This window comes from Dendropsophus ebraccatus, chromosome 1 (genome assembly GCF_027789765.1).
Source record: "Dendropsophus ebraccatus isolate aDenEbr1 chromosome 1, aDenEbr1.pat, whole genome shotgun sequence".
In the NCBI taxonomy this organism is placed as follows: Eukaryota; Metazoa; Chordata; class Amphibia; order Anura; family Hylidae; genus Dendropsophus; species Dendropsophus ebraccatus.
This window is the reverse complement of record NC_091454.1, coordinates 73992090-74012168: the sequence shown is the minus strand read 5'-3', so window position 1 is coordinate 74012168 and position 20079 is coordinate 73992090. Positions and strand designations below refer to the sequence as shown.

The 20079-nt window shown below is 42.1% G+C and overlaps 1 protein-coding gene across 1 annotated transcript in view; it reads left to right on the top strand.

Annotated features, from left to right (window-relative positions):
- Positions 1–401: 401 nt before the first annotated feature.
- APAF1 (apoptotic peptidase activating factor 1) overlaps positions 402–20079 on the top strand; it is a 62040-nt gene continuing 42362 nt past the window's right edge. The window contains exons 1-11 of the mRNA XM_069973025.1: positions 402–813; positions 2993–3219; positions 8057–8246; positions 9787–9984; positions 10321–10504; positions 10985–11097; positions 14178–14309; positions 16599–16837; positions 16947–17114; positions 17197–17328; positions 19900–20013. Coding sequence (XP_069829126.1) covers positions 3082–3219; positions 8057–8246; positions 9787–9984; positions 10321–10504; positions 10985–11097; positions 14178–14309; positions 16599–16837; positions 16947–17114; positions 17197–17328; positions 19900–20013 — 1608 coding nt within the window. The 5' untranslated portion in view covers positions 402–813; positions 2993–3081. The remainder of the gene's footprint in view (positions 814–2992; positions 3220–8056; positions 8247–9786; positions 9985–10320; positions 10505–10984; positions 11098–14177; positions 14310–16598; positions 16838–16946; positions 17115–17196; positions 17329–19899; positions 20014–20079) is intronic.

Below are 20079 nucleotides of genomic sequence, written 5' to 3'. Positions count from 1 at the left end.
ATGTGGTACACATCTGTCTTGGCCTTCTCTGCTTCATGACACCACCCTTACCAAATACAAAGCAAAAAGACAGGAATTGTGGAGCCCAAATGGCCCATGGGAATAGTAGTAATACATGTGACAGAAACAGCTAAGAACATGACAGAAGTGAGGCCCAGACACTGGTGTAAGCCGGGGCTGAGTGATACTATCCGGGCATGGCCCATCTCACCTGGCTCACCCACAGCAGCATTATACTACAGCCTGGGGAGTACACCTATAGCACAATAGCTAATACGCCTGTACATGTATAGGGAAGCTCTGCTCACATAAGGGCCCGGCCCCAGCACAGGACATAACACGGTCTATACATTGAGCTGTTTACGTGAGAAGCCCCAGACGAGCCCGGTCATGTCCTCAGAGCAGTGCTGGAGCTGTGCCAGGACCTACCCCGTGACCACTGCTCCACAACAGTCAGCACCAGTGACCCCGGCTCCCCTCACACTTCCCCACCCTCCCGCTCCTGAGACGCGACGGTAGAAGGAGCGCGGCTCCCCGTGTGACAGGGACGGCGCCTCTCCTCTGTTCCCGCCTCTTGCCGTCCCTTAAATGCAGCCAGTGCGAGGAGCTGCGTCTAGAGGAAGTGACCTGCGCGGGAGATTAACTCCTTCCTTTCCGTGTAGACCTGACAGCCTTCTGTGCCGCTCTCTGCTGCGAGTCCGGTGATGAAGAGGTTAAAAGAAAAGTGAAACGTCACGATACCGGGGCACGCCGGGAGTTGTAGTCCGTACCCCGTGGTTGCGGCAGAATGTGAATAAGGAGCTGTACGTACAGGTGAGGCTGCGCTGTATGTGCGTGTCGTGCGGGTTAGGGGTAGGTAAGGGGGCTGAGGCATAGCACTACAAGTGGCGGGGTGTCCTCCCTTGTTGCCGGGCCACGTTACCAGGAGACTTTAGCTGTCATTGTCTTTATAAGGACCATAGGACCCGAGTGACAGGGACTTCCTCATATACTTCCTGTCCAGTGTAGCCCCTCCTGTATACAATGACCTACAGGGGGTGGCCAGAGAGATCTATGTACATAACCAACATCACAATAACAATGTTCATGCGACCCCCTTAAAGGGAGATTTCTCATTACAAGAAAATCCCTTAAAGTGTGAACAGAAAAATAATAAATGTCTCAAAATTCTCTCTGTTGGAATTTTTGCTCTATTTACTGCAGGGTGTGTTGACACAATGATCATGTGACTGTGCAGGACAAATACTAATAATTCCTTTATATAGGACCACCATACTCTATAGGGCTGTACAGGGATTGATCATCACTCACATTGATCCCTGTCCCCACTGGGGGTCACAATGCAGCTCACTATATTTTGGAGCATAGGAGCATGACCTTTGAACCCAGGACCCCAGTGCTGTGAGATGACAAGGCAGACCACTGCAGACATATAGTATGAATATAGACATCACATCCAGGTACCAGGAAGTAATGGGTATTGGCTAAATGCTCAGTTCCCCTGACGCCAGTATAAACATGCACACTCATCTTGGCTGGGAATATGTCAGCTTTTTAGCATATAAGCTTTTAGGCCGAGAAGACACAAGGTACCTTTTATGTATCCGTTCATGCTTCGGTGGCCAGAGCATTGTAGGCTAGTAATTGGGTCATTTTCAGGATGTTCGCTTTTGAGTCCAAGACAAAAAAGGTCCTATTTACCAGCGCTGTCCAGAGGAATGTCCACAATAGTCAAATACAAAGCACATATATTACGCGTTTCAGGAGCTTAACCCCCTCCACCAGATAGCAGTACATGCAGTTCTGTGTCGTTTATCGTTAATTGAAGAAGACAAAAAAATCACTGCCTATACTAGGACCCTTATGCTACAGTTCCCCACCATTTTCTAATTATAGTGGTGCCTTGGTTTAAGAGTAACTTGCTTTAAGAGCTCACAGTTTTTCGAAATTGGGACCTGTTTCAACAGCATTGCTTTGGTGTAAGAGCTCCCAGTACTGGGTGGGAGTGGAGGAGGGGCATGGTCTGCATAGAGTGGTCTACAGCCCTGTACTCTGACCCAGGAAGTCTCTCTCACCTTCCAAATCATAGCAGATCCACTTCAGGCTGGGGCTTACATCAGGGGACAGGACTGTGGAGGTAATCTCTCCATAGCTGTAACCCCTCTCTCCCCAGACAGAGAGTGCTGCATGTATGTGCCCACATCTGCCCTGCTCATTCCTTCATGCTCCCTGCAGTCTCTGTCAGCCCTTGTCTTTCCCATCCTCTCCATTACTGTACAGTAACTTATAATATCACATATTCTGCTGTTTCTGAATGTTTCTTTTATCTGTTTTACATGTTGTTCAGAATAATAAATCATTATTTTTCAGGCGTGGAACCAATTGTCTGCATATCAGTGATTTCTTATGGGAAAATTTGCTTTGGTTTAAGAGTGGATTTGGATTACAAGCACGGTCCCGGAATGAATTATACTCGTAATCCAAGGCACCACTGTATTTTTGTTTTGCTGTCTGTGAGTTTTGTTGTTTACATTTAGAGACAACCCTGATAATTGGCTAGTCCTGCTGTGCGCTGAGAAGTGGATACAATTGTATCTAGGCTAGATAATGCTCTGTGAGCTATACAGCTGGACTTTAGACTGATACACAGACACAAACAAGCAGAGATTAACTATATGGACTGTCAATTTCATTTACCTCTCTTAAAGTATCACTGTCACTTCAGAAAACTTTGGATTTGTTATAGAGACATGTCAAAATTTTTGATCGGTCCGGGTCTGAGTGTTCAGACCAGTACCAATCAGGAGATAGAGGCGGGAGAAGACGCGCTGCTGCATGTCCTCTCCCAGCTCTGTGTCACGTGATCAGTCGGACTTACAATGCGCAACTTGCAAACAGCGATGAAAAATGAATCAAGGAGTTTTGAGATTGTCATAGTTGTGCTATCTAGCCTGGTCCTCACCTGATGTTTCCTTTTTTTTTTCTTTTACAGGATGCGAGTATTACGCTGATGTTAACATTTGACAGGAAGTGAGTTTAGAATTGTGTATTATTCAGAAATACTAGAAAATAAATGAGAAAATGGATGAAAGAGCCAGAAGCTTACTTATTCAGAATCGAGCATTGCTCGCAAAGGATATCAGATCCGCCTACATCATGGACCACATGATAAGTGATGAGGTCATTACGAAGCAAGAGGAGGAGATGGTCAAAAATAAGGTATTTGCCTTCCATTTTCCCTTCATCAACAAGCCCAACACGATGCTGACAATCACCTTACAGATGCAAGGAGATACATAACACACTGAGATACACAGGCAGATAAAATGTTCACAGGTGGATAGGAGATAAAAGTAAGCTGGTGTCGGAACAATGCCTGGGACATCTACCAACTGCTAGAACAGGACGCCCCTGTTATTCATTTCTCCTCCTGCAAATGGCCTAAGCAGTGAGGTGTGGTATGTAGTGATGACTGCGCATCATTGCAGCCAAAGCCTCACTCTTAAGGTGATGTGATAATGATGAACTTGCTCTGCCATCACCACAGCAGTCCATAGGAGGAGGAAAAGGGATCCCTAGTTCTGTTTGATGGATGTGTAATAGAGGTTAACAGGAAAAAAAAATGTATATTAAGTTACAAAATTTGCATAGTCAAACATAGCATTTTTCTGGAATCTCAGTGTTACAGACCTCCCATTTAGCCATTGTTTACTTGCTGGCTAGCATTATTAGCAAATCACTTTTGCTTCGTATAAACTTGTATACCTTTTAGAGCCATATGACAGGGCCGACCCTCGGAGCAAGAGAGAGCGGATCTGCTAAATCAGCTAATGCTTACCGAGCCTATTACATAGCTTGATAATCGTGCCCCAAGGGCTGCAGGGACACCGTTTGTGATGTCCATGCAGCCTTTGCTTTAAAGGAGAACTTTTTTTTTTTTTCTTAATTAACACACATTGTAATGTATGTTAATTAGCTATCTGGCCCCGTTAACCACCTCCCCTTCCCCCGGAAGTGAAAGAAAGAATACTTGCCCAATAACTGTCGACCACGTCCTCTTTTGCCGACGCCATTTTGTGTCAGGATGTCATCAGAGCGGAGGGCGGGCCTGGTCTTCTTCCTCCTCTTCAGCGTCTTCTGGCAGAATTGAATGGGAGAGAAAAGGCTACTGGTGTATTTACGCACCACTTCATAGGATAATGATCCAAATCCACACAATCCAGACTTCCACAAATCCGAATAATCCATAATCAGAAAAAATGTGTGGTGTAATAGGTAGTCTGATCTACCCAGCGATATTACCTTAATCTTGCAGCACTTCCATCAGGATATACTGTCCTTCTGTAGCTAGAAAGACGCATTCTCACAGTATATACTTTCCATTTCTTTATTTTTCTTTTGCAAGGTATATCGCAATTGTATCTAGTTCTGACTAAGAATTATTTTAGGTTTTATTCTGATTTCTTTTTACAGCTACACGACGTTTCAATGGGCTCATCGGTAGCCCCTAGCCTAGCCAATATATTCATGCACAATTTTGAAGAGAGGTTCGTTGCTGCTTGTGGCATGCCCACGTCGTCCACGTGGCTTCGCTATGTGGACGACGTGTGCCTGCTATGGACGGGCAGTGAGAGTGATCTGCTTGATTTTGTTTCACGTTTAAATTCATGCCATCCTTCTATCAAATTCACATTGGATTATGATGTTGAAAAAAATCTATTTTTTGGATGTTATGGTAAAAAGAGAAAAGGACACTTTTGGTACCACTCTGTACTCGAAACCCATGGACAGGAATAATATGTTACATCGTAAGAGTCAACATGCTCCGCATGTATTTAAGGGTCTTCCAAAATCCCAATTTATTAGAGCCAAAAGGATTTCGAGTACCGATGAGGAGTATCAGAAGAACGCCATGAGAATGATAGACAAATTTGTAGCGAGGGGTTACAACAGACGAGAGATAGTACAGATAGAAAATGAAGTGAAGCGAATGGAGAGGAGAACAGTGAGATGCAAGAAAAAGAAAGAGAGTAAAGGTAATAAGAGACCTCTTTTCAGCATGACATACGATAAACATTCTAATTTAATTAGAAAGAGTGTCCTGAAATATTGGGGATTGCTGGCTAGCGATCCCAGATATAGACAGTTGTTTAAAGACAAACCAGTTTTTGCGTACAAAAAGAACACCTCTATAGGCAATATGTTGGTTAGAAGTGATATTCAAAAGAAGAAGAACAGACAAACATTTTGGCCAGTAGCAGAAAAGGGACATTTGCATGCATGAAATGTCAGCATTGCAATAGCATAATTAAAGGTGATTTCATTCACCATCCTAGTCAGGGCACTAAATTTAAGATTAAAGGGTTCTATACTTGTAACGATAAGAACGTAGTGTACCTTCTGAAATGCCCCTGTAGGCTAGGATATGTCGGACAGACAAGCAGAAATGTTAAAATAAGATTGAATGAACATAAAGCTACAATTAGGAAATTCAGTGAAGGAAAAGAACAAAAAGATAGTAAAGAATTTGGAGAGACATCGGTGGCGAGGCATTTTGCTGAAATGAGACATAACGTTTGTGACCTTAGGTGGCAGGTGCTTGAGCAAGTAGAGGTGTGCACAGACAGCGATGAGAACCGTAAGCGTCTGTTACGTAAAGAGACCTACTGGATTACAAAGCTGGGCACACTTAGCCCGCAAGGGCTTAACGAGGTGTGCAGCTTTCGAGCATTCCTGTGATGCGATTATAGAATTATGAGTTCTACATAGTGGCTAATAGAGGTTCCCTTCCCTGTTAGATCATGCGTCTTAGTATTATTCTAATACTTAAATAATTAGAAGACACAAGGTATATGTATTAAGTTCAGTCTCACTGAGAGTTAATCTTATGACGTGCTTTAACCTATAAGACGTTCCTTTCCCTTACGCTCTCCACGCATGAGGAAGCAGGAGTCCCGTCCTCCGAAACGTCCGGCGGGAGGCCATAGTGTTTGGCATGTGTTCATGGAATTACTCAGCCTGTGAGCTATGATTGCGATATACCTTGCAAAAGAAAAATAAAGCAATGGAAAGTATATACTGTGAGTATGCGTCTTTTTAGCTACAGAAGGACAGTATATCCTGATGGAAGTACTGCAAGATTAAGGTAATATCGCTGGGTAGATCAGACTACCTATTACACCACACATTTTTTCTGATTATGTATTTACGCACCAGCAGCTTTCTCATTGGCTAGAGCACATCACATGGCTTCCAGCTTGCTCAGCCCTGATTGACTGAGCAAGCTGGAAGCCATGAAATGCAATCCAGCCAATGAAAAGGCATGTACCCTGGTAACCTTTTCTCTCTCATTCATTTCACTGGAACTCGAGAGTGAGGGAGATCCAAAGACGCTGATCGGAACTGATGGGGATGTGGCGTGAAATTCAAGCGCGATCACTGGAGGGATGGTGATTATGAAATCTATGTGTGTCAATGTCCGTGTCACTGACTGTGGTGCCGTCCTGTCTCCTTCAGTGATTGGCTGAGCAGGCTGTCACTGAATAGACTGGTTCGGAAGTGTTAGCGGCGTCTGCCATCAGCGTGGAGAGCAGAAACAGGCAAGGAGGACACCAGGGGAGTGTGGACAGGTAAGCATCATCTTTATTATTTTCTATACCCTTACATCACACAATGATTTTCAAACTTGTTGCAAGACAACGATCAGCCAAAAGATCGGCTCCTCGGCTGATCGTTGTCTTTATTACACTGCCTAAAATTAGCCTAATTCACTCATGTAATAGGTCTCTTAGGCACAGCTTTGTACTGCTTCATGCTGCACAAAAATTACACTCACAGAAGCTTTGCTTTGTATTACAGCTCCTTTGATTGGTTTAAAGCTGTAATGCCATGCACATCTGCAATAAATGTGATGGCATACAGTACAGTGCAGTGTACACAAAGGCTGCAGTGCTCACACGAGTACCACACCTTCTACAAATAATTTATCGTCAGGGTACCAAGAGTTGGGGCCCTATTACACAGATAGATTATCTACCAAATCAGGCAGATACCTTTTAGTTTAACAGAGCCAGTGATCAGCAGATGAGTAAGGGTCCAATTAGACAAAGCGATTTTTAACGATTAACAATCGCAAACTAGATTGTTTATCATTAACCTGAAATCTTTTACTATATTACACAGAACAGTAGTCGTTACTACGATCGTTTGATCTTGGTAAATGAAGGAATGATGTGGAATTACACTGAACCATTAGGGCCGGTTCACACTGAGCAAACATGACGCAATTCAATGACGGAATCCCGCCGTGCTCAGTGTGCTGCTTTGAGTGAGCTTTCCGCTCAGAGAATGAACATGTTAATTCTTTGAGCGGAGAGGAGAGGGAGCGGACAGGCGTGCGCTCTCCCATTCGCTAAAAGCAGCACACTGAGTGCTGCGGGATTCCGCGGTGGAATTGCGCTGTGTTTGCTCAGTTTGAACGGGCCCTTAATGAACGAATGCAAAATTCTGATTAGCGAAAATTACGATTATGTGGAAAAAAACGATTAGTGAACGAATAATGATTTTGGTGTCTAACGATGACTATTTCTTAATAACGATTATCATGATAATTTGCATGATAATCGTCCCGTTTAATAGGGCCCTAAGAATATGCTCACTTGTCAGCTGATCACTGTCTTTCAATATACTGAAAGGTAATCTGACAGTGGCGCAATACTCATTGTGTAATAGGAGATGCACGGCTGATGACTTATTAAAGGAAAGGGCTGCACAAATATTACTAGCACAAGTCCTGGTCGCACGATTATTGAGCTGTATAATAGGCTCAGTAGGCAAGTACCAATTTAGCAGATCGGTGTGAGCGTACCCTGAAGGTTAAGCCTTGTAATATGGCCTTTGGACCCTCCACAGTTTGATAATAATTGCCTATTCTTACGATCGACTACCAGCTTTATATAACCAGATAACCCCATTACAGCTATGTCTATTAGAAGCTATATCAACTGGTTGATTTCATTTTCCTCTGAATTAAATTTTATTTGATCTGTATGTTAAGGCTACTCAACTTGACCGAGCAAACGAACTCATCAAGATTATTCTCGGCAAAGACAACCGAGCTTTTGTTTCCTTTTACAATGCTCTGCTACACGAGGGTTACAAAGACTTGGCTGTTCTTCTGAAAGGGGCTTCCTCTATTGACATATTTGGAAGCGGCAAAGGTCCATCCAATGGTATTACATCATATGGTGAGTTGTTTCATCTTTATGGTTGCAATCTGAGACCCAAACAGTTATTTATGAGCATGTAATATTTTATATGTTTCAGTTTTTTTCCAGCTGTTAATCATCTCTAAGAGGAGAAATACCCCTAGGGGGACATTTATTAAGTCCAGCAATTTTTTGCGCTGGCCTTATCAATGTCCCCACGGAGACTCTGAGGATTTATGTAGGGGCATTTATTTAAATCTAGTGCACAGCAGAGCCTCTCCTCTCTCATGCAGTGAAACCCATGCCAGCTCCAGCAAAAAAAAAAGTTAAATGTGGCGTGCCTCCTCTGCGTGCGCCCACACCCGCTGTTCCACCCCCTCCCTGCAAAGGGGCCCAATGCAGATGAAATGAAATGTGTGTAAAACAAGCTTTTGCGCAGAGATGTTTATAGTTGCCAACTTAAAAAAAAGTTGCTAAGAATTTTTTGTTCATATTTTGTGTGTAAGTATTTGCCTCAGGCTAAATAGTGTACATATAGGAAATCACCCAATCACTAGTTGACTGTCTCCATTACAGGGAGTAAGAATATTCCGAATTAGCCTGATTTGGCAGATTATTATTCCGTGTAATAGGGCCCAGCCTGTGATCTTTCTTTCTGATGTTGCTTGCTGCTTTCTCCCTTCCTTAGGGCCCTATTCCACCGGACGATTATCGTTCGCATAATCATTAACGATCTTAAACGACCGCTATTGCAAAAGGCCTGAAAACGTTCACTCATTTCCATGGAGCGATAATCATTACTTATGATCGTATTTGCGATCGTCTTTTTCTTAGCTATTACTTCGCTATTGCGTTCGTATCTACTGCGAAGGACCAAATAACGTCTTATTCAATGCGAACCATTTGCGAATGTTTTGCAAACGAGCAACAATAAAAATAGGTCCAGGTCTTATGAAGCTATCAGCGATTTCTCGTTCGGTTGTTAATCTTAACTGCATTTCAACTGAACGATTATCATTTAGATTTGAACGATTTAACGATAATCTGAACGATAATCGTCCAGGTGGAATAGGGCCCTTACACACCAGAAAGTAAAACTTTTCACCCTGATATTAATCTTCCAGTGAGTGCTACACCCAGGTATTTCACCCACAGCTTTGTTATTATTACTAGAAATGTATGACTTAAATATCCAACTGGGTGTTAACAGTTGGGGTTGTGTTCCTACACTGTGTGAGAGTATCCAATCAAAGCTGCCAGATTACACCAACACGCCCCTTACTGGGAACACCCAGTTGGCTAGTTAATTATACAAATCTAGGAAGAGAACAGAGGAATGGTGCAACATAGAATCATAAGAAAATATGTTTCATAATTTCATGGGTAATACAAGGATTTACCAAAACAGACACATCAGGAGAGGCCACAGTTTTTTTATTTTTTTTATTTTATCAGATTTCCAATTGTTGAAGAAATTCTATGATGATTTATCTGAATAAAATATTGTAATACTTTACTTTTTACCCTTACATATATATTTTTTTAAATAAAATAATAATATATCTGATCATTATTTTAGTGAAAACAGCCCTGTGTGAAGGCGGAGTGCCACAGAGACCAGTTGTGTTTGTTTCTCGGAAGAAGCTGGTAAAGAACATCCAGGACAACTTGTACAGACTGATGAATGAGTCTGGTTGGGTGATAGTGTATGGAATGGCGGGCTGTGGCAAGTCAGTACTAGCTGCTGAAGCACTCAGGGACCACAATATTCTACAAGGTAACATTGTAGCTCTGATTCACAAAATCTATATGCCGTAGTACAAAATGCATTTAGAAACTGACCAGTGGTGCAGATTTGAGACAGCATGTCAGCGGCAAGTTTAAAAGTTGGATTAGAAGCAGCCACCCAAAGGTACAAGCGGTTTAGGGGGATTGTGGGTACAGAGTCGATTTAGGTTCTTCTGCCAATTTTCCCAACAGAAATGACAAGACAAGAGAATTAACCTCTACATAGGTGCATTGTGTGAATGTGGATCTGTGTGCAATACGCATTGTACACATTACACATTGTATTAACACTTTTTCACTGATTCATGGTTGTGCTTATCTTTAGACTGTTTCCCCGGGGGAGTGCACTGGCTTTCTGTTGGAAAACAGGACAAAGCAGGTTTTCTGATGAAGCTGCAGAATCTATGTATTCGCCTAGATCAGGACTGCAAGTATTCACAGAGACCTCCTCTGAATATTGAGGAAGCGAGAGACAGACTGCGCCTGCTTATAATGCAATCATATCCAAGGTAGGAGGATAACTATAATATCTACTCATTTTCCTCATTAAGGGTGCATTCACACGTACAGGATCTGCAGCAGATTTGATGACGCAGATTTGAAGTTGCAGATTCAATGCAAAGTAACTCTGGGCCATCAAATCTGCTGCAGATTCAAATCTGCTGCAGATCCTGTATGTGTGAACGCACCCTTATTTTGTTCTATTTTACCAACCCTGTATTAGCTGTTGCGTAGATTGAATTTCAGAATTAAATGGGATGTACAGGATAAGAAAAGCATAGCTGCCGTCTTCCAGACACAGCCCACTCTGTCCATGGGCTATGTCTGTTATTGTCGCTCAACCCGATATGAGATTATGTGTTCCTGCAGTGTTCTTGAGTCCCTTTGCACCCAGGCTGTACTAGCCTGTCGTATGGAACTGTTTTAAAGGCTTTTAACATTATATTTTATTATGAGTAATGTTATTTAAATGTCTGTTATTTTCTTAGGTGTCTGCTAATTTTGGATGATGTTTGGGATTCCTGGGTGCTAAAGGCATTTGACATCCAGTGTCGTGTTCTTATAACAAGCAGAGACAGAAGTGTCATTGACACAGTGGCAGGTAGGTATCTTTTTCTACATTGTTAAATTTGAGCTTGGCTCTTCCCATATTTTTACATTTCTGTATGAAATTTCTGTACATTTCAGTACAGAAAAATGATGATCTGTTGTCTGATATAGTCATGTGACCATATTGTCCATGGCCTTTGCCTCTTTACATATTTGTGCATAATTTTCTGAGAAAGCCTTGGGTACACCCGCAGATACATGGTAATGCCCCAGCTAGTAGGAACTCCACCAACATGGGTAACCAAGGCACCATGTAGCTGGTTCATGGCTGTATAATGTATAATTCTCAAATGGTAAGTATAGGACTGTGAGAAGAAATTGGTTGACACCTTTTCACCAAGGCCTCATTCACACGTTCAGTATTGTTTTTAAGTCCATAGAATCCTCCCGCTATCAACCCGTACAATCCGCAAAAAATTACGGATTGGGCTTCCTTTTTTACCCTAAGGGTGCATTCACACGTACAGGATCCGCAGCAGATCTGCAGCAAATTTGATGCTGTGTTCAGTTATTTAGATCAAATCTGCTGTGGATCCAAAGCATAAAATCCGCTGTGATACAGTGTGTGTGAAGCTACCCTAAATCTGTTTTTTTAAATTACTGCACAATACTAGTTAATAAAGTTTAGTAGGTTAAAAACATTTTACTTTGCCATTTCTGGTTTGCTTTACTGTTAGACATTTCTGTTAATTAGTTCATTCTCTCTCTGCTTCTGCAGCTTCTTCTTCCTGGTTGTGGTTGCTTGGAAAAACAACCTTATGACCTTTTTTACAGAAATTCGGATGCCAAACAGGTTACAATCCGAATAATATAGCATATTCCATTGATTTCTATGAGAGCATCTGTTAAAAATCTGGGTCCACACTAGGACATGGCCTTTTTTTTCAGCACTAGTTTGCATCCTTGTAATCTACTGAGTGTGAATAGCCCAATAGACATCAATGTGCACTAACTTGAATACGGAAATACGGATCTGTAAATTACGTGACTTGTGAATAAGGCCTTAGTGTAAAAGGAATGTGTCATAAGAAAGTGAACCATTGTTTAAATATTGTTTTCAAAGTTGTTAAAAATATTTTTTTTAAGAATTTTTGGTCAGGTTTTTTTCTAATTCTACTGTCTATATTTTAAAAAATTCCAGAAATCAGTTTTCATACTGACCATTAAGAGTAAAAATAAGGGCTGTACTGAGATGGGCCAATCTCATGTGTAAACGATTTTCAATCTTGCTGATCGGTGCTCGCTTACAGTGCCTTCTCAAAGTTCAATAAGCCACACTTCCTTTGTAACATGGTTGATGATTTTTCAGTAGGTCTGAATGTCCCGAACAGCCAACAAACAGGTGTTTGATCGATTATCAGCTATTTTCTAGCCCTATTACATTGTTTTCCACTGGTTGAGATAGGCACATCTCCACTTTCTTTAATCCAACCTTGTATATCTAAATGGCTACAATTTATCCGTATGCATCACAGCCAGAGAAAAAATCTGACAAAATAGCCTTGACCACCCAGCATTCTTATAAGCAGATGTATGTTATAAGTTTCTTCCTGCTTTTGCAAGGCCCAATGCAACGTTGCAAACGAGTGCCAGTCTCGTACAGGGGTCAATCAGTTGTGTGGCAGGGCTGCACTTACTGGATTGTTCATGTGACCTAATCATTTAATCATAGTCAGCTGCACGTACCCATTTACATGGAAAATGTATGGGCGACTAATGATGATTTACATGCCTGCACAGATGTGATCAGCTGACAAAAAAAGCAATTTGTTTTAGTCGTCAACTGATCGCTGGCAGTTTTACATGGAACAGTTTTCAGTAGTGAGTGTTCCTGTCTGCTGCTAATCGGCCTGTGTAAAAGGACCCTTAGTACCTGGTAAACCTCTGACTTTTTATCTGACTTTTCATATCCAGAATTAGAAAAATTTTCAATAGAAGTAAATTACAAATCTCTGGCACTGTATGGCACCAGTTCATTTGTAATTTTTTTTTATATTTTATTTTTTTTTGCTAAACTACTCCTTTAAAGCGACTCTGTACCCACAATCTGACCCCCCCCCCCCCAAACCACTTGTACCTTCGGATAGCTGCTTTTAATCCAAAATTTGTCCTGGGGTCCGTTCGGCAGGTGATGCAGTTATTATCCTAAAAAAATACTTTTAAATTTGAAGCCCGTGCCAGACGGGAGTATCTGTGCCCTAACTTTTCACCACCTCTCCGTCCCTCCTCCCCAACCTCTTCAGCATTAGGAATGCCACTGAAACATTTTCTCCATGTTGAACATTGCACAGGTCCTTAACGATCCAGCCCATGTGCCAGGCTGCCACAGGTGGGGAATAGGAGGCAATCTGCCTGGAGAATTCCTAATGATGAAGAGGATGGGGAGGAGGGACAGAGAGGTTGCGCAAAGTTAGGACACAGATACTCCCGTTTGGTACGGGGCTTCAAGTTTAAAAGTATTTTTTTTAGGACAATAACTGCATCACCTGCCGAACAGACCACAGGACAGATCTTGGATTAAAAGCAGCTATCCGAAGGTACAAGTGGTTTGGGGGTTAGATTGTGGGTACATAGTCACTTTAAGTGATTGGAGCTGAGTTCTAATACTTGGTAAGTAACTATGTTTTTCTAATTCTGGACTATTCCTTTAAAAGTAGTGTTAGAAGCATACAAATATAAACCTTACATACACAGTTATTTATCCTATTTGCTTGAGTTCTGCTTCCCTCTTTCAATGATGCAATCGGGGACTAAGTCCCCAGTAGAGTCAGCCCTCGGGTCCTAGAAGCACCCAAGGGTTGCCTGTACAATAAGATGTAATTAACTTGTACAATTCCAACACAAGAGCAACTCAAATAACAAATCCACAGAGATATAGAACAAAAAGGGGGCTGCAGACCCAAGATGTAGCAAAAACGACAATCCTTTATTAGACTATATATACTATAAAACCTGGCTTCTGTAAAGAGAAAGACTGTGTCTAGTAAACATATTCCTTTAGTGAATTGTACAGTCAGAAAACAGATTTTTGCTTTTTGCTCCATCTTTTTACTCCATCTTTTTTCTACAAAGGGATCAAACTCTTTGTCCACGTGGACAGTGAACTAGACCACCAGAAGGGCCTAGAAATTCTTTCTCTTTATGTCGACAAGAAAGTGGAAGAATTGCCGACAGAGGCTCATCATATCATACAAGAGTCTAAAGGTAAAGTCCTGTCTTTTATATTTTTATGTGATTGGACAATCTCTGTGTTAAGTTGCAAAACTGTCCTGAGAAGAATTGGCCCCATTAACCATGACAGCCACTCAATGTTCCAAAACAGTTTAGAAAATAATATCTATCTATCTATCTATCTGTTAAGTGGCAGCAAGGGGTGACTTGGGCCCACTTCTGCCACCATTGTTTGTATGATTATAATATACATTTACTTTACTGAACTTTATACTACAAAGTAATATAACTTTATCAAAGCAATGTATAAGTAAAATACAGTATTTGGAGTACTTCTTTAATATGCTGATTAGGCAGTTTGATGCACTCTGGGTGGTACATTAGCCCTTGGTGCATTGATGGATCCCTCTCCCCACCCCCCAACCAGGCCTTCTTATGAATATTTATTCTAAGCTCTGCATTGATGAGTGGCCAGCGTTGCATAACTGCAAATCGCTACCTGCATATTCAAGAGGAGGCAGCAGGCTGGCAGATCAGTGCACTGAGGGCAGTACTACAACTACCTACATGGCATATTTAAAAGAAGGACTTCAGAAAAACAGTACTACGGATAAATCAAATAAATCTACCTTTTTTCTCTGGGCCCCCTGCCCTGTGGAAACATAACAGATGCTTCCAACCTGCTGTTAGTTTCCATTTCAAGTGTAACTGTCATGTTTTTTTTTATTGCAGAAATCAGTAGTCTAAGCGATTTTAAGAAACTCTGTAATAGGTTTCATCAGCCAAAAAAGCCTCCTTCTGTACTCAAGAAACAATCTCCCAGCCTCCCCCCCTTCTTACACTCACCGGCCACTTTATTAGGTACACCATGCTAGTAACGGGTTGGACCCCCTTTTGCCTTCAGAACTGCCTCAATTCTTCGTGGCATAGATTCAACAAGGTGCTGGAAGCATTCCTCAGAGATTTTGGTCCATATTGACATGATGGCATCACACAGTTGACGCAGATTTGTCGGCTGCACATCCATGATGCGAATCTCCCGTTCCACCCCATCCCAAATTGGTACCAAGGGGCCCAAAGAGTGCCAAGAAAATATTGCCCACACAATGACACCACCACCACCAGCCTGAACCGTTGATACAAGGCAGGATGGATCCATGCTTTCATGTTGTTGACGCCAAATTCTGACCCTACCATCCGAATGTCGCAGCAGAAATCTTCTACTGTCCAATTTCGATGAGCTTGTGCAAATTGTAGCCTCAGTTTCCTGTTCTTGGCTGAAAGGAGTGGCACCCGGTGTGGTCTTCTGCTGCTGTAGCCCATCTGCCTCAAAGTTCGACGTACTGTGCGTTTAGAGATGCTCTTCTGCCTACCTTGGTTGTAACGGTTGGCTATTTGAGTCACTGTTGCCTTTCTATCAGCTTGAACCAGTCTGCCCATTCTCCTCTGACCTCTGGCATCAACAAGGCATTTCCGCCCACAGAACTGCCGCTCACTGGATGTTTTTTCTTTTTCGGACCATTCTCTGTAAACCCTAGAGATGGTTGTGCATGAAAATCCCAGTAGATCAGCAGTTTCTGAAATACTCAGACCAGCCCTTCTGGCACCAACAACCATGCCACATTCAAAGGCACTCAAATCACCTTCCTTCCCCATACTGATGCTCGGTTTGAACTGCAGGAGATTGTCTTGACCATGTCTACATGCCTAAATGCACTGAGTTGCCGCCATGTGATTGGCTGATTAGAAATTAAGTGGTAACGTGCAGTTGGACAGGTGTACCTAATAAAGTGGCCGGTGAGTGTATCTGTGCATTATCAGGCAAACACATCTTCATTACAGAGAAGCCAGTGAAGACGGGCTCTGCTCTCTCCATTCTATCCTTATGGAGGGGGGAGGGGCTGAGGGAGATGAGGGAGCAGGAAGAGGTGACATGAAGGTCAGCTGTTTGTAGACTCTCTGGGCACCTAAAACGCTAAATTCAGGTGTCAGAAAGGTCAGTGCTTATCTATGAACTTACTGAGAGAAGATTGCAGGGTGTTGTGCTTTGCAGGACTGCTCCGTGCTCAGTCACTCCTAACAGCCCCTCCCCTCTCCATAGCCACATAATGGAGACAGAAATCCTGCTTCATTTGATGTGAGGGGGGAGGCTGGGAGATTGCTTTTTCAGTACAGAAGGAAACTCTTTTAGTACATAAAACCTATTACAGAGTTTCTTAAAATCGCTTGTACTGTTGATATTTAATGTTTTCAGAAAAACGACCCTGAAATGACAGTTACGCTTTAAGCATGAATTTTGTTTTTCCATTAAATCTGTTTTAGGCTCACCTCTTGTAGTGTCATTGATTGGATCTCTGCTGCAAGATTTCCCCAGCCGCTGGGCTTTCTACCTCAAACAGCTACGAGGAAAGCAATTCAAAAGAATAAGAAAATCCTCATCATATGATTATGAAGCGCTGGATGAAGCCATGTCTATGAGTGTGGATAGGCTCAAAAATGATGTCAAGGAATACTACAATGATTTCTCTATAATAGAAAAGGATGTGAAAGTGCCAACTCAGGTGAATCCAGACAGAGAAAAAGAACAATTTTTAGCCAGTCAGTCAAGGCTTTGTCTATCACAAATTGGGTGATTTAATACACTTACACCACACTGTACATTACTTGCAGGTTCTGTGTATCTTGTGGCACATGGAGAGCGAGGACGTGGAGGATATGCTTCAGGAATTTGTCAACAAGTCTCTATTGTACTGTGATCGCAATGGAAAGTCATTTCAGTATTATTTGCATGATCTCCAACTGGATTTTCTCACGGAGCGGAATCGTGCTCAGCTACCTGTATGAACTCACACATATGTACAGTATAGAAATGTATATAGAAACTTAAGAATATATGTAACGGTACTTGTTACACTTTCAGGCTCTTCATGCCAAGCTTGTCAGTCAGTATCAGAAGCACTATTCATGCATTCTACCTACAGAGGAGCAAGAGGATTATGCATACTGGTACCACTATCTAGCGTACCATATGGCACAGGCCAACATGCACCAAGTAGGTAGATTTATGTAGACTTCAATGAACATATATGAATACTATTGGGAAACTTATTAAAGGAGAAGTCCGGCTAAAATTTTTATTAAAGTATTGTATTAGTCCCCAAAAGTTATACAAATCCCCAATATACACTTATTACGGTAAATGCTTATGAAGTGCTTTTTTCCCTGCACTTACTACTGCATTAAGGCTTTACTTCCTGGATAAAATGATGATGTCACGACCCGACTCCCAGAGCTGTGTGGGCTGTGGCTGCTTCTCCTTTAATGGTGTTTGTGTAGTTTTTGGTGAAAAACTGTCACAATTATTTTGAGTTTACTTGTTCAAAAATGTGGGACTTCCCTTGCAAAAATTTAGATTGCCCTTCTGTTCAAAAATATTTACCCCCTAACCTTATGTGTGTGCTAAAATACATATTTATTATCTCCTGTGATAACAGGGCTGTCCAAATGATATAAAGAGCTTATGCATATGAATATGCCAAACTGCACTGTGAGATTTACAGTACAGACCCCTAAGTGCTCTATGTTGGCCCTTTGTATGGCAATGTAGACCTTCTCCCCTTGTAGATGAAAAGCAGCACAAGGAGCCAAGTGTATTGAATGTTGTCCTAAGAACTAATTTAAAAAATCTGAGTGCCAGTATAATAAGTATGGAACAGCAATATATAGACACACACATATACATACAATATATGTATATATATATACAATTTAATCTATTGTGGAAAAATGCCTTGTACGTTCTATAAGTCACTCTATTTGTCCCTTGAAGAGGTCAGGATTAGTGCTTTCACTAGAACAGTTCTCATTTACATTTAACACTGGTAGCAGCCTCATCCTTTCAAAAAGTGAATGATTACTACCTGTGAGTAAACCTAGCAGTATGTGATCACTGTACCTGCAGTGCCACCATAGGGGTAATGAAGTATAACCCAATACCCATTCAAATCAATGGATTGGCTGCCAATACCCATTCAAATCAGTGGGTTGACTGCCAATACCCATTCAAATCAGTGGGTTGGCTGCCAATACCCATTCAAATCAGTGGGTTGACTGCCAATACCCATTCAAATCAGTGGGTTGACTGTGTAATGCAGGATAAGAAGGGTCCTCCAGAACAAGAGATGGCCTTTGTAACTACTCTTCTTCCTAGCAAAGAGATGGACCTCCCTCAACTATTAACTCGGTATTCTCATATATGAAAGTGGATTTTCAAAACTGGAAAATTACTTTAAGGGTAGCTTCACATGTACCATATCGCAGCGGATCCGCAGCAGATTTGACAGTGCGGATTTAATGCTGTGTTCATTCATTTAGTCAAATCTGCGGATTCGCAGCAGAAAATCCTAAGGGTAGCTTCACACATACCATATCGCAGCAGATTTGATGGTGCGGATCCGCAGCAGATTTGATCAAAATAACTGGACACAGCATCAAATCTGCACCGGATCCTGTACGTGTGACTGCACCCTGAGGCTGGGTTCACAAACAGTATATTTGAGGCAGTATCGTGGTCCTCATATTGCAACCTCAACCAGGAGTGGATTGAAAACACAGAAAGGCTATGTTCACACAATGTTGAAATTGACTGGATGGCCTCCATATAACGGCAAATAACTGGCATTATTTCAATACAACAGCCGTTGTTCTAAAATAACAGCAAATATTTGCCATTAAATGGCAGCCATCCACTCAATTTCAACATTGTGTGAACAGAGCCTTTCTGTGTTTTCAATCCACTCCTGGTTTTGGTTGCAAAATACTGACTGAAATATACTGTGTGTGAACCCAGCTTAAGGGTCTGTCCACGCGTACAGACTCGCAGTGTAAATCTTGCTGTGAGTCTGTCAGGTCCTGGCAGTTCCCTGTCACTACATACTCGCAGCTGCCTGAAAGACTGCTTCGAGTACGTAATTCTGCCGCCCCCTTAACCCCTTCGGCTCCCGCTCTGCTGCGTGTTTACATTACCTCTCCTTGCTGCACGGGGTCCCGGTGTACTGCTCTCCCGTCCAGCCAATTAGTGACTGCGGCTGGGCAACACACTGATTGGCTGATTGGCAAGAAGAGGTAATGCATACAGGCAGCAGAGCGGGAGCCGAAGGGGTTAAGGGGTCGGCAGAATTACATACTCGCAGCAGTCTGTCAGACAGCTGCGAGTATGTAGTGACCGGGAACTGCCAGGACCTGACAGACTCGCAGCAAGATTTACGCTGCAAGTCTGTACGTGTGGACAGACCCTAAGGGCGCATTTACACGTACAGGATCCGCAGCAGATTTTATATCAATGTAGGTTAATAACTGAACACAGTATCAAATATGCTGCGGATCTGCTGCAGATCCTGTACGTGTGAACGCACCCTTAACACATTATTTCAGCTGCTGTGGGTTTTGAGGAGCTGACTTAAGGGAACATGTTGCCCATACTTTGGGAATGTGCTAATTTATATACATGCATTCCCTACTTTACCATCTTTAAAAGTGCATGGTTTCCTATGGAATGGAAAATAAGATGGAAGTGTTCCTTTTGGCATTTATTTTGGTGTGATAATTCTTTGTCATTTTCCAGGAACTTTGCTCCTTGCTATTTTCATTTGATTGGTTAAAAGCGAAAACCAGATTATTTGGACCTGCACATCTCATTCATGAGCTAGTGCGTTACCAAGACATACTGAATACACAGGTAATTTTCCTCTTTTTTTTTTTTGCAAATTTCTAGCACACATAGTATGCTACATAGACGTGATGT